At 45.0% G+C, this 15,700-nt stretch overlaps 1 protein-coding gene across 12 annotated transcripts in view; it reads right to left on the bottom strand.

The window, feature by feature from the left end:
• RASAL2 (RAS protein activator like 2) overlaps window positions 1-15,700 on the bottom strand; it is a 165,283-nt gene that overhangs the window by 82,961 nt on the left and 66,622 nt on the right. For all 12 annotated transcript variants that reach the window (XM_063406559.1, XM_063406561.1, XM_063406562.1 and 9 more), the window contains exon 2: window positions 706-833. In XM_063406559.1, the coding sequence (XP_063262629.1) occupies window positions 706-833 (128 nt within the window). The remainder of the gene's footprint in view (window positions 1-705; window positions 834-15,700) is intronic.

The following is a 15,700-nucleotide window of genomic DNA, read 5'->3' as shown; positions in this document are numbered from 1 at the left end:
TAATGTTTTGTTCTACACCAGAAATAGGTCTCACTATCAGTCTGTAATAGCCCTATACAGAAGATTCAAAAGAATCAAAAAAACCCACAAAAATTTGGGTAATCTCCAAATATAGGAAACAATGGTATTAGATTAAAGCTCATGGATAAAAGCCTTCACTTTTCCCCACCTTTATGCCTGCACTGACATAAAGAGGCAGGTTTACATACCTGTGGTGGCTTTAACTGCCATTAAAAGAAGCAGTAACATCATCAAACACAGGCTGCAGAACTCCAGGAGAGAGTTTGCACTCTGGCTGCTGTCACCTCTTCTACGCCACCAGCACCTGGGCCAGCTGCACTGTAACTGTGTGCAGCACCCCATCCATACACAGGACAGCAGAGCTCCCCTTTTCGTGGAATGCTAAGGGGTTGGAAAGGACCTTAAAGATCACCTAGTCCAAACCTCCTCCCATGAGTCCAGGTTGCTCAAGGCCTTATCCAGCTTGGCCTTGATCACCTGCAAGGATGAGGCATCCACAACCTCCCTGGACAACCTCTTCCAGTGTCTCGTCACTCCTGCAGTAAAGAAATTTCTTTTTCCCTTTTCCCCCTTGCACAGGTTTCAAAGGATTCATGAGTGAAATGAAGTGGAGATGAAGAAAGCTGCCTTCTCCTTTTACCAGCAAAGGGCAAAAACTGAGGCACCCACGTGAGCTTGTCTCACCTCCTTCTCCCTGTTGAGCAGCACCAGCTGGCTGTCTGTCAGGATGCAGTATTTCCTCTCCCATGTTGTCATCTCGGTGTAGGGGGACTGGCCACAGGACAGTCTGTGGGTGGGTGGTCCTTTCACATCTGGAACAGAAAACCACAACGTTGTTAGCACGTGGCATTGGCCACCTTCTTCGCTTTTACAGTTCTGCAGTGAGATCTGAACCACAACTGCACTCTGTGCTCAGTGGGGCCCGTTTCAGCATTTTAAAAGGCAAAATGGGAATCCTAAGAGGCACCCATGTGCTACAAATATTTATTTACTTATGACTTATAAAAATGGCAATACCAGAGATGAATATAAATGCCTTTGTAAAAGGCTGAAATATATTGAAAAGATCAAGAGCTCTTATTAAAACTTAATCTTCCTTCCACTCCCTTCTCAAAACCATGGTTCAAAGGGGTATAGCCCTGACTGTACTCTAAATCTTAATAAAGTGGATTATTTGAGACTATGGATAGAGATATATAGAAAGGAAGACAGGGATCAAGGAGGGCAGGCTTTAAGAAAGAAAAGAAAAATTCAAAGGGATGGGCATTTAATCGAGAAGGGCTTACTAGCACAGTTTGGTGGGGAACCTGCTTGATGAAATTCTGCATTTTCCTTTAGCCCCAGACACTACAGCGACAAAAACTCCTACTTGAAAAAAAAAAACCCCAAACAACCCCCCCAAAGACCACAAACCAAACCCAAGTTGTTTGGTTCCCGGTCCTGATCTATTAAAATTTATTTTAAAATCAATTTCCCATAAGTCTCTCATGACTGAGCTGGATATGACATTGTGCCTGTCACTACTAACAAAGTCCCTTCCAACCCAAACAGTTCTAGGATTCTGTGACTCATCTCTTTACAAAGTTTTGATATTAAGTTCTGGTTGCTTTGTAAGATTAAGTTTCACTTTTATCTCCCATTCTAGTTCTGTACAATTTGCTTGCAATGATCTAAATATCATCCATTCTCAATGTAGACACTGTAGGTCCCTCAAGTCCCAGGGGTCTAAAACAGACACTGCAAAAATCAAGGGACTTCCTGCACAGGAGTCCAGGCCCTCCTTTAACTGTTTCAGGAGCAAAGTGAGTGTTCAAACCCCGAATGTTTTGTAGCACTACCTGCCTTTCAACACACCTAGTAATATGCACAGAGATAACACAGACAGAAGAGTCTTTTAGCTTCTCTCCAGCGTCACCACTAGAGGCCAGCGAATCCTCAATCACCCAGCCCCTTCCAGGGAGAGCCAGCCCAAAGGCCAGCCAGCGTTAAACCCGGACTAAGGAACCCCTCCAACCTTCTTCCCTCCTTGCAGAGCCCTTGTGGCCCCTGTTTATCAAAAATGCTGCAGCATCTTCATGCTCTCTTCCTGCAGCTTTGCCTCTGCATTGCAAGGGATGTGTCAGCTTCTAGAGCCAGGCTCTAGATGGCTTTCAGAACCTCGTTCAACCTCATACTGCATTAGGATTTTTGTGATCGTTCAGGAAAGTGCTTGAAAGGCAAGCTTTAACCAAGAAAGAGCAGAGAGCTGCATGGCTGCTACTGCTCTGAATAATGAACAAGTGCACCTTTATGTCTGGTAAAATAATGCAGGGAAGAAGCTGGGATGCAGAATCAGGTTCCACACTGTTACTTCTCTGACATAACTCAGTTTGTGAGAGTGACACCCAACGCTGTGTGTGTCTCAAAATTGCCCACAACGCTACTTAAGTGTCAGCATAATGAAGGGAAACCACCATAAGCACTGTGAAGCAAAAGTGCATTTGTGCCAACTCCTGGAGCACAACAGACTATCCCACAAGTTATGTATCAGTCCATTTCACAGACATGAACCCTCCAGGTAGATTTTTGGCATAGCTGCAACTCACATTTACCACGGTGTCCAACCAAAAACCAAACCAGATGTAAAATAAAACCACTGCTGCTCCTGCTTCAACCTTGGCTTCCCAAACAGCAGCACATGAGCCCTACCCCTGCCCAAGCAGGACAAACCTGACAGAGAGCAGAGGAGCGAGAAGGATGAAGCCATGAACTCCTGGTAGGAGTGTGCAACAGAAATGGGAAGAGGAGAGCTCTGGGATCTGGTCTCCTGGGTAAAGAAAGCACATGATAAATCAGCAGGGGGAGAAAAGGATGCAGGCGTGCGTGCCCTGTCCTGCTCATGTGGGTGGGCTGGCAGTGAGGGTGCCTCCAGCTGCTGCACTGAGCAATAACCAAGGAAGCTGGATTTGGAACTGCTGGTAAACTTTGTGACGGCAAAAGAAAACCCTCCTGGGCCGTCGGCTCCAACGCAGAATCTACAGTCACGACTTGCCCAGCCCCAAAACATCTTTGTGTTATAATTTCTTCTAACTACAGGCCTTGGCAGGATACCATCCAACTGATCCATGGGCTGCACAAAGGAATTAAAGAACAGAACGACTTCTTCCACTGCAATAACAACTCCAGGACTTAACTGAGTCATCAGGCGCTGTGAGCCAGCCATGGCTGTGTTGCCAAGTGGGTTGGCTACGTCAGAAGAGCTTTGCACAGGCTGCTGGCAGGGTGACACGCCGTGCCGGTGTCTGGAGCTGTCAATCTCCCCTGGAGAACTCCACAGCGCTAACATTTTCTGTCTGTACTGCTGTCCTTTCCAACGCAAGTCGGGGCACAGCCCCATCACCCCTGCAGGCCTGACCAAGTGCTCTCTGCAGCAAGCTGCTTTTCCAGGGGGTTGGATCCTGTAAGTGCAGCCCTGTCCCCAGGCTGACACTGCAAGCACATCGCACACGACACGGAATGCGCCTTCCCAGAAAGCTCACACGACGGGCCTCAGTGTAACTTTGGTGCGTCAGTCCCACCTATTCAAATTATTTCTCAGCTCGCCCTCCTGCATGGCTGATATCTTTGGAGCCTCTCACAACAGCTGTGACTTCAAAATTTATTCTGAAGTATGTTACCAGTTTAGACAGAAGACTCTTTGGGACTTTGCACAGTATCACATACACACTCGGTCGCCTCGCAAACCCTGTTCTGCTTTCCGGGGCTCTTCATCTTTGGTTTTCATTTTACATTCTTGGCTCCAACTTTTCATGTGAATGTAATAAAACCCACTGATCTCTTCCACTAAAGCCCCATAAAACTAATTAAGCACCATGGTTTGCATGGCTATTGAAGTGAATTGCAAGAAGTCCATGAGTAACTAGGAACACTGAAACTTTTGGGAAAGACCTCAGGTCAGGACTGTCCTTTCTAACTGTGGGGCTTCTCTCTGTCAGCTCATACAACAAGGCCTGAGCTTTGGAGATGAATGATCACTCACTGATGAATGCAGCTTCAGACAGGAACTGGAGAAGAGATCAGGGAGGTGCATCTGAGAGCTCTGAGTCTGCAGATGCTACGTGTGGGATGGGCTCATGCAGCCACACACCTAAACAGGCAAGTTCTGGTGACAGAAGATTTCTCTGGGGTCTGATGCAATCCCTTCCCTCTGCAGCACTACAATGAGGCATTCAAGAAAGCAGATCAGCAAGTCTACACATAGGATTAAAGGTCAGGCCTTATGTGCCTTCAAATGCTAATATCAGTTAAGTAACAGCTTGGAAAAAATCCCCTTCTTGATACATCCCTGCCTCCTGCCACATCCTACATCGCTGAAGACTGGAAACTGTGTTGTTTTTCCTCAGGGCTCTGAAATGCCACTAGCCATGTTATAAATATCCACAAAGCTCCCTTTCTTTCAGTCAGATGACAACTTGTACCTTATTATTTTTGAAGTACAGGGCTTATTTTTAAAGAAGGGGAAAAATAGAGGGGCAGGGATTCCATAATCACACACCAACAACAGAAGTGTTGAGTGATGCAGGGCGAGGAAAGGCAGAAAGCAGCAGCCAGTGCCAAGCTAATCCCCACAGACAGGGTAAGACATCTTAGGAAAACTGATGGCAGTTTCGTAGTATTTGTGGAGCAGAGCAGTCCCATCAGATGGGAACATTCTGAAAGCTTCCATTGCAAACATGCAACAATTATTTTCCTTAAAATTCCAAATGCATTCATGAGTGGAGAATGTTTTCTGAAAAGCAGGCAATGGGCAGAATCAGAAAATTATTTCCAAGAGATAATGAGTGTCATTTAGTGCCCAACAGTTCTCCTACAACCAGAAAAGTGGCATCTTCTCTCCTCACAGCTAGTGAAAAGGACAGAACTACCAGAAATCAAGCCAACAAAACTACATTAAAGGCAAATTCATGCCTTCAGTCTCTGCCAAAAAGCACTCTCTACTTACCATCAGTAAAAACACAGAAATAACCCTCCATCCCAGTGATGACTAGAGTACCCCTGGCACGCCTCAGAGCTCCTTTCTTTGAGCTGCACTATTCCTATGGTGAAATCAAGGGCTAACTGAAGCACTTGCCAAATTTTCCTCGACTTTATTAGGGTCCATATTCTGTTCCTAGTATTTCCAACAAGGAGCTGCCAAGCAGCTGAGTAACTAATGTGGTGGCCAAGTTTGTATGCTGGGAGGAATTTTTTTCCCCTGAAGAGAGATCAGTAGGAGCCCTAACACCTTTTGACAACAGGTCTGCTTGCCCAATGTCAATGTTTCCATAGTGCTTTATGTACTTACCATAGAGACAGGATGAGAGAAAGTGTTTTAGGTAAGTGCTGTCATCTGAGAGCTTGTCACAACCCCAACCTACCCAGCTGTGCATGACCACACAGTCCAGTTTGAATAACCATCGCTTCCAACCTTGATAAAGCAAGTTGAGCAGAAGTTGAAACAAGCCTTACTACTGACATGAAGCTTCAAAGATGAATAACAACTACAAGTCCTCCCACTCAACATTCACCATCTCAAAGCTCATGAAGGAATTCAAGGGAAAGACGTGGCAGAGGAAATACACAGTGTCTCAACATGCTCCATTTCCTCAAATCTTGAAACAAGGCAGGATTTCTGCAAAAGAAGTCACTAATGTGAGTCAAAATAAACAGCAACGGCAGCTCTGTGACACACAGCTGTGTGTGCATGTGAGCTCTTGATGCTCAGCTGAAGATCTGCAGATCTGCACAGGCCTTGGAGCAATCCTGGCCCAGCTGCAAGAGCAACAACCTCTCAATATCTGCACAGGGCAGAGGATGAGAGAGGCCAGCCACCGAGGGGCTGCTGGGGAAAGCACCACCAGAGAAACTTCTCTGTTCTCTCATGCTGATATACAGAGCTTTCGTTTGCATTCCTTATTTCTCAGAGCAACTCCCAGCCATGTGCAGTGGTTTCTGATCTGACCAAGACCAGAACAGTGCAACAGACAAAAACAACTATCAAAAACAACTCCTCAAAGAGAAACCCATCATGATGCCCAAACTCACTTGGAAGAGGAAAGGACACTCCTCCTCCAAGTTTGTACAGACAACCACACACTTCCCCAACGCAGAAAACACAATGCTCATGACTAATGGTAAAATATTACAAAAATCCAGCACATGCTGTGTGTGGCAATGCAGAGACTCCTATGCTATGGAGAAAACATGAGGCTCTCGGGGTTGATTAATTCTTCTCTCAATCACAACGCACTTAGGAATATGACCAGCCCACATTAGAAACAACACCATTAATTTTACCATTATATTGCAAGCACAGCATGGGCTTCCTTTCTAGGAAACTTCCCATAGCTACTGTGAGATCCAACCATGCTCACTTGCCCCAGTAAATCACTCTGTGGCACAGGTCCATTTCAGCTACGAGGCACCTACATTTCCGTGGTCAGCAGCAGATCCCTGGTGCAGCAGGTGGCATTTTAAGCGTAGAAAGAGCGAGCAGATCCTTTGGGATGAGAGGCATGCCATTTATGTAGGAGGTTATTACAGAGGTAAGTATCTGGTGTGAATTCTTCCCGTTACATATAATAGGCACACTCAACAAAGTGCAGTACACATGCAATGACCAGCCCTCAATTCAGCTGAATCCAGTTGCTCTCCTCCAGCAGCTGCGTGCAACGATGAACCAAATTCTTATATGGGAATCTAATATCCTGGGTAGGAGGCAAAGGAGGCTTAGTCAAACCATCAGGTTTCAGACATCTCAGAAGCTCTCATGCCAACAGCTTACAGCCAAAACACTACCTGGAAAATCCATTCTGCACAGAACAAAGTCATAAAAGGTTTAACTAGGTGAAAACAGTATTTTAGAAGCTGGCAGAAGCCATGACCAGTGCCATGACTTTCACAGATTCCAATGTATTTGGCACTCTTAACACATGTTCTTCACAAGATCTTTAATTTTTCTAGTGTAGGCCAGTCTTGCCAATCTAACCTATTAACTTTCCACTGATTTTTTATTGAGTGGCAGTGATCAGACACAGTCTCAAGGCTGGTTTTCTACTCTCCCAGTGCAGAATCTCATGAGCCACAGAGAGATGAAAGCAAAAACTGTTCAGTCAGGTGAAGTTTTCATGCTCTATATCCTCAAAGAAATGTGATTGTGGCAATTTTTGTGCTTGTTGTGTGTGCTTCCATTTCCCTACCATCAGTATGTCAGCTCTGGGAGAAGGAGCTCTCAAAATTTAGAGATGGGAAGTCTGAAGGTATCTGCTGTTCACTGCTTATAGGTGAGGTTTGAAGGATTTCCATTTCCTCTCAATGAGGACTGTGTGTCTCTTGTGCCCTCAGCTAAAGGCATGGTTTTTCCCCAGCAGCTGCTGGGAAGCTTTGCTGAGATCTGTGATGGGGTGGGAGAAGGGTCACCTTGCTGCTCGGAATTTCCCACAAGCAGCAGTCTCACCTCAACACCAGGGAAGAAAGATTAACCCTTAAAACTCAAAGAGTGAGAATCAACGTTTTGCCCACTGCCAGAGCTACCAGCCAGATTCTTAAATTTCCAGTGGATTTTTTGCACTAAGAAAACGTCAGGAGCAATTCTGAAGTGGGAAGGAATAAACCATCAGATGAGTGAATGCCTTAGCAGCCAAGGGCTGTCTCCTCTGCAACCAGCAGGAGACAAAATACAGAATGCTACTGTTCAACAAGCCTGGCATCTCCCAGCAGGACGGGATCTCTCGCTGACATCATTCCCACCCCTTCAATTCCTTCCCTAGGAGAGATCTGACTTGTTTGTACAAGAGTCAGGCAGCGAGCAAGGTACGGCAGCCTCGCTGCCACAGCTGAGCTCCCACACGGCTCTGCCAACTTCCCTTGGGCCCGAGTCAATACATCTGCCCTGTTCTTGCAGCGTCACCACTGTGCCTATCTACAGCTCAGGAGTTTTCACACCAGGGCTGAGACTACGGCAGAGATCAGCCAAGATTCCCCTTCTCGCCTCCCCGTAACACACGCAATTCCAAACCAAACCTTTACCAAACTAACACATTTGCCACCCTCAGCCCTTGACATTTCCTAAAAGGCCTCACTGTTTCCTGGTACCCAAGGGCTCTGCAGAAGCTCGAGAACACAAATTCAGTTAGGCCACAACCATGCAAGCAGTTTCACCGAGATTTTATTTTCAAAAGGAAAAATTATGGAGCTGTTCCAAAAAAGAAACCGCAAGTCTTAAAACCTTACGACTAGTTTAGTGAGCAGATGCTGAGTGTGCCAACAGTCTCAAGCTTTCTTGCAAAGTCCCAAAAAATGAGAGCTAAGGAGCTAACAGCAGAGGCAAAAATTAGGCATAAAGCTCAAATTGGCCTGGCAGGGCAATTCTGACTAGAAAGCAGAAAGTTGCACCAGCTCGCTGTCACCGAGCAGCTTCTTTGAGCTAAAGGTGTGGGAGCTCTTAATAGCAGTTTAAAGCCACCAATTAGCTTGAACACTACTGAGCTCCTCTAAGCTTCTTACTTGCTGCATAGCCGATTGCTGAATGCTAAACTTACAGGGGGTAATTGATCCTCGCCTCCCTCGGCCGCGCCTTGCTCTTTGCTCCCTGTCCCCGTCCTCGCGGGCTGTGCCCAGCCCGGTTCAGGGGACACGGCGTGAAAGATGTGCCTGTCGGGACACATCAGCACCTGCCCAGATCCCAATGCCAGCAATTTCCAATCAGGCAATCACCCTGCACTTGGTGGCTCAACAGGTGGAGCCAGAAATCCCAACCCAATCAAGGTGGGGACTTTACAAAACCCGCAGGTGCGCCCCGCGCTGGGCCCAGCCTCCCTGCGCGCCGGCAAACAAGCGGCTCATTGTGCAGCCTCGTAATGCTCATGACATCACCACAACAGAAGCTGCTGTCTGTGTAAAAAACCAATTTGGTTCCCAGGATAACTAAGATTTCAAATAACCTGCAGTTGCTTGAAGCCATTGCTGTGACCCTTCCTTCAATGCTTAAGCAGGTTTCCCTTCCTTCTTATTCAGGTCTCGTTCCCTGCCCAGGACCACTCATCTTTGCTCCTGAATATTAAGTACATTTTTCTCTCACAGTTAAATTCCCACTTGGCCTACAAAACACTTTGGAATCTCAAAACAGAAATGGTTATTACAAACCTGTAGAGAGGATTATAAAAGATTACATGTCCCTATTACATAGCTGCCAAGTTCTGAGAAGGTTCTCAAGTGACACTTCTCCCCAAAGCAAGGAGAAGCTTTCGTGAGAGGTTTAGAAAGCAGAAAAAGGAGAATAGCAGAAAAGTTAATTATTCGTGGGAGACAAAAAAAGTCTGCAGTTTTTCCTCTTAATTTATGCATGGTCCTTTTCTTATCCAGCTCTGTGCCCTTCACCTTGTTCTGTCCTCTGCAGTGCTTGCTCTCACCAACCCCTAATCTCCATCTCACAGCCTCTTCAGCACCAGGCATCCAGAGTGGGCTGTTCCCTCTTCACTCTTTATTTTTTGCAGCAATGCAGGAAGAGGACAAAAGAAAAAATGTCCTGAACTTTAAAAGGACCTTGGCCCAAGGCAGCTGTGTAAAAAAAAACCCCAACAAAACAATTTAAAAGCAAAAGCTGCTCAGTTGCCGCACACAATTTTGGTGCACGCACACAAAAATGTACCAGTGTACTCAGGGTCAAAATTAAAGATTCATGGCACAGCAATGCACAGAGCTTGGCAAAAGCACCAACACCCCACCCTTGCCAAGAAGGCATCAGCCAGATGACATTCATGTGTCACAGGCCACTTTCAAAAGAGCAGGACCCTTCTGCTTCTTCCTGTCAAGGAGGGAGGTACGGGAAGGGCAAAGGTAGGGAAGCATTTCTGCGGAGACAAGAAAGAGCCACAGGAACGGAGCATAATGAGATAGTGCCCTCAACAGGTTCCAGACAATGACTGAAAACCAAACACTGTCTTTCAGTGCAGCCTGAACTACACTGTGCAGGCTGTCTCTTTTAGAAGCTTTCACCTTTGGCTTTCTTTCCAGAAAGCAGATATTTTGATTGTCACTGATGTCACCCTATAAACTTCATTTCCCGGAGCAAAGGCAGGATTGCTGAACTCCCCACCTCTGAAACCCACCTCTACAGAAACAACACCCTGTGTTATCTCAAACCAACCAATTCCTGTGTGTGGTGATGTTTATGACAAGAAAGCATAAGGGAAAAATAAAGAATAATACATAAAAAACCCCCATGAAGATCTCACATGATGTTTTAAACACTCACCCACCCTGCCACCACTGCACAGCCAGTTGCTGCTGTACAATTTTAGCTCTTTTCAGCCTGAATGTTCCTTGATGCTAGGGTAGACACACAAGCAATTAGGTGCTTCTTTTGGGTTTGGGTTTTTTCTTGCCTCAACAGACTATGGGGAAGAGGGAAAAGTGGAGTTGTGAGCCCTGCTGATGTCTCCTAGAGGGGAGTTTATTTCCCTTGTCAAAAGGAGAGTTCACAGGACACTAAAATCTGCTGCAATAATGTGCATGTTTTTGCATATTAACCAGGTCATTCAGGCATATAGGCTAAAGTTAGCTTTTGTATTTTAACCACCTAGAACAGATCACTTAGTAAGGGTCCCCTCAAGGGGTTCAAATATAATGTACAAGAAGCCCAGCAGTACTCCCCCTGCTATTTAGACAGACCCACTCTGCTTCCTTTTGGCATCTTCAGAATGTTTTCAGAAGAACCTGGAACCACCAGGTTATTACACACAAATTCATTGATTTGACTTACTTAAAAGCAAAAGCACCAGAACGTTCCTCATTCCATTTTTCTCACTAACATCTGAAAAGTCTTCATGCATCTCAGTAAATCACCACTAATATACAAAAGATGGGACTTTATCATCATTTAATGATAATGACACAAAAATTCAGAGGAAGGAGACTGGATCTGCAATGGGGCTTCTGAGCCATATTTAGATTTATGCAAAGAGATGTCTTGTGGCAAATAACCTGAATCCCACATTTAATGCAGTACAGCAATGACCTGTAGTAGCTCTTTCATCAGCTCTGCCCTTTAACCTTCAGTTAAAGGTTGTGTGAGGTTGGTTTCCCCGTGTAATTTAACCCAGCCATTGCACCTGGTTTAGGGAGGGAAGCTGGCTTGGGGAGAAAAATCCCCTCTGGTTCAGCATAAGGAGGTCACCACCAAGATGGTCAAAGCAGGACACCGAGCTGCAGGCTGGCATCAAGGCTCAGGAGTCTCCTGACTCACAGTGCTCTGCTCTCCTCATTATCACACAGCATCAGGGTTGGCAAATCAAGCTTCATTTTGTTCCAAAATTTCAGAATAGAGTGGGTGATTTCTTTCTTCTTGCTTATTCTGCATGATATTTTGTGTGGAAGTTTCAAAAACAGGCTACAGGAAGATGTCCTTACCCACAGCAGAGAGATGGACCTGGAGGATCTTTAAGATCCCATCCAGCTTTAGGATCCTGTGCTGTGGGAAACCAGCTGTGAAAGAAAGAGGCAACACGGGAAGAAGTAACAGTGCCAGGCAGAGAACTGCAAGTGCTGAGCTAACCCTGTGCCAGGGGAAGGACCTTTCTTGTAGGCCAGCTTGGTCTGGACATTTTTGCCCTGCTGAGCTCAAGGCTCCTGAGGTACCACCTGAACAGGTGGAGCAGGTTTGCTGTGCTTTTGGCAAACCCCAGTGTGATTAATGTATCCTTTGAGGATGGGCTGGCTAATTAAAAGGATCTGGAGGTAGGGTGCAGTATTTCAGGTATTCCTCAGCTGGGTTTTCCCTCTGTTTAATGTTTCCTTCTCTTCCCAGTAGCTTAGGCTGTGATGAATAAAGGCCACATCCTTGCCTCAAACACTTGCTGCCCTTGAGCCCTCACCTTATTTTCTTCCTCCTTACTCCTGCTCTGTTCCACAAAACTTGTAAAAGCTAGTGAAGGCCAAACCTTCTGTTCTTCACTATGCTGCTTTTTTGCTGATTTGTACTTTGAAGTCAGATTTTTATACCGAAAAAAAATTAAATTATATTTTAATTAATATTTACATCTAATGCCTAAGCACAAATATGCATGTGTTCCCAAATATCATCCCTTCTGTATGCTTTCCAAACTGACAGCACAAGGCTCCCAGGGCAAATCCAAACCCCCTCCTATCCAAAGGGTAAAGCCACAGGTACTTCTCTCCACAATCCTAGAAGGAGAACACATGAACACAGGAAGAATAAATAATAACCAGTGGAGAGAAAATGTCTGTCCTACAGCAATGCTAAACAGAAATTTATAGGTTACAACCTTGGAGAAACAGGCCTGGTAACATCTAATTAGCAGTCCTGCTGAGCAATTGCACCTCATAACAGTAAACCCAACCAGACCAGGAGGAAAGGGAGAGAGGAATTTTTATAGAAACACAATAATTATAATATTTTGAAGAGATTTGCGTTATGTTGCTGTTTTGTGGGGATCCCCTCCCCAGTAGGAACAATTAACCCACACAAGTGATTTTATGAGTTACTACTGAAGTACATTTCACTCGTATTGGGAAACAATTTAGAAAGGCAGCACAGATTTCTATTAACTATTTTATTTTTAAATGGAAATGCTAAGAATTCTGTTTGCTGCCAGAAGATGGGTGGAGAAGCCAAGGAAAGTTCACATACCCAAGAGACTATTAACCAGAACCAACTTGGACAATACATTCGAGAAGCATTTCCTTCCAGCTACTGTAGAGAGCTGTCCTTAACATGCCTTTACTTAAGCAGCCAATTTTCCACCACTGAGTACAATGAGATTTCAAAACACACAAGAAATCAGAGTATAAACAGACACAAACATCCCACTTAGTGACATAACAAAAGAAAATACGGGGCAAAAACCTCAAGCCTCTTGGTTTTCTGCCCTTCATAAAACACCTTGGCATTTTACACATACTCTGCTCCTCCCTACCCTTTTTTTTTTTCATTTTTAGTATTTATCACAAAATACCTGCCTAAGCAATGGTGTTCCTGAACAAAAGGATATTTCTGGGGGTTGAGGGATAAATCTCACCCAATATGGAATTGAGGAATGGAGCTCCAGAGGAAAGAAGCAGCTGACAAAGCAGGAATGAGGCAGCAGCAGGGACAGCAGGAAGGAGTGGTGAACTGGGCAGAGCTGGTCCCTGCCACCAGCACAAAGCAGGAACGTTTAAAGTACGTATGAAGATCATGTCACAGACAGCAGGAATGACAAACAGATGAGAGGCAGCAGCAAAGATGTGAAAGACTAAGGAACAACTCCCTTTTTTCAAGAGTTTTAGCTTGCCAGAGCCAGATGGTGCTGCTTCCACATGGTTAGAGCTGGATGGTACCCTACCCCCCCAACTGGATGTCAAGCTCATTTTTATGAATCTCTGGTGATAAAAACCATCCATGGCATCTTCATTTCCTCGTTACTTAGTTTGCCACAAACTTTAAGCTCTGCTTTCCTTGCCACATCTACAGCCCAGTACTATTTGTCCTGCTCTCGGTGACTAATGATGATTGTGCACATCCTTTGTCTTTGCAAAAGCCTTTTTTAACACGAGCACAAGAACTGAAAATGGTATCTCAGTACCTGGGACCACTTTTGTTAGCCCTGAAGCAATCAGACACAATGATGAAAGGAAAAAAAAATCTATTTTTTTTTTCTCCTCCAAACTCTCATGTGATTAAAATCCATTAAAATGCAAACAGACATGAATTTTATTTTATCCATCAGTGACCACACTTCACTGTCCCTGGGCTATGGCTGCCTCTTTGTGAATTCTCTGCACGTAAGAGCAGCCAAGCTCTGGGTTTAGGAGCAATCAATCTAGCAAACCTCACTAAATATATATATGTGTGTGTATGTTTTATAATGATTTCCATTTTTCACGTTGATTTACATTGATCATTGGAAAGTACATTCAGCTTCATGTTTGCTTAGCTCTGAATAAACAAAGCGAAGGCTGTTGGGTATCCAAAGACAAATGAGACATTACAGATGTAGACAAAACCTATCATCACCCTGAAAGCATTTCTCTTTGAAATGATATAGCCATGCAGAAGTTATTCAGAGTGGAGATTGCTGTACGTGTTTTTAATTCAGGCTGTGCCTGTTGGGGGCAGGGAGGGAGTCTGATGAGCCTCTATGCTGCCACTTTTTTCCTTCTGTGTACCTGATAATTCAGAAATGTCTGACTCTCTAAGGATGTTTTTTCTTTCCCTTGCATTCCCTAGTTTTCACTTCTCAGGATAGGTCTCCTCAGGTCCATACACCTCAGTGTATTTAAATTAAAAATACCCACCTGGATTTTTTACCATGAAAATTACAATAAGCACATCAACATCCATTTGAACACGCAATTCCACATCAAGCACAACCATGCAAATCCAGTACAGTCAGTGCCCCAGCTGGCTTCATCCTGCACAGGAGTATTTCTTCCTCATCTGCACACCTTGTCCCCTTTTGCAGATAAAACCCCCTGTTTCAGGGCCGTGTTGGAAATTATAGTTTCCACAGTAACAGTAGGAAGGTGTCAGAAGTCTGGGCACATATGCTGCACAGCACAGCCAGGCTCCTGCATTTGGTGGCTGCTGGCTCTACAAGATGCTACACATGCACCCAATAAATTGCTTTGCTTCCTGTACAAACAGAAATTTTTCAATTAGTACGTTTGAGCCATTCATGTCTTTTGTCAAAGCAACTCAAAACTCTTGCTCTACACGTACAATTCCCCCCAGAAGAAATAACAATGCATTTTACAATTATATTTAAGGGCCTTCACTTCTCTTTATAGGCATGAAGCATTCACAGAAAGCTCAGAAAAAACTCCACAATGAAGAAGGGAAAATATATTTGCTGGAAAGAAGCCTTCCCCTTTTAGAGTACATCCACGCAGGAGCTAAGGAACTCTCATCATAATGAGCTCCTCGGGCAGGTTTTGTGGCAACCTCCTCCCTGCTGCTGTGGGTACAGCAGCTGAAAATACCTCGTTAGCACAGCCAAAGCAGTGAACACAGCAGTCATGTCTGTGTGAGGAGGGGAACAAGAGCATTAGCAGTGCTGGGCTGGGTCTGGGCAGACCCCACTGCACTCACAGCTCCCCAGCCCAGGACTGTGCCCAGCAGCCCTGGAGTGTGTAGGAGGGCACCAGCCTGATTTTGGATTTTTCAGGATTTGTCCATGCACAGGATTTGTCTCTGCACGGCCAAGATGCAGAAAACTTTGCTCTCCCTTTTCCTGACATGTGTTGGTTTGCTCTTTCCTTAGGATTAAGCACATGCACTGATTTTGCTCAAGTACCAGGGGGACTGCCTTAGACATTTTCTTGAGATAATGCAGTAACAGTAAAAGATACAAAAAAGACACATAAAAGATATATACAAACCTCTTAATGCCTAACCCACAAAGGCACAAGGGCCTCACCTGCCAGGGTACTCAACACTCTCCTGTGCTGTCAACCAACTCTTCTGGAGTGAAAGGCTTTTACCAACACAGGTCAGCCTGTGCTCACTGTTGTACCATGAAGAAGAGCCAAATTATCATATGACAGTTGCACATGCAAGTGGGGGTGCAAGTCACAGCTGGAAATAATGAAAACCAACTTCAAGACAATGATTTGTCTTTGCCACATCAGACTGAACACTTATCCCTTCCTTCCCCACTCCTCT

This window comes from Prinia subflava, chromosome 10 (assembly GCF_021018805.1).
Source record: "Prinia subflava isolate CZ2003 ecotype Zambia chromosome 10, Cam_Psub_1.2, whole genome shotgun sequence".
Classification (NCBI taxonomy): Eukaryota; Metazoa; Chordata; class Aves; order Passeriformes; family Cisticolidae; genus Prinia; species Prinia subflava.
The sequence above is the reverse complement of the archived record's forward strand: the minus strand, read 5'-3'. Positions and strand labels throughout refer to the sequence as shown.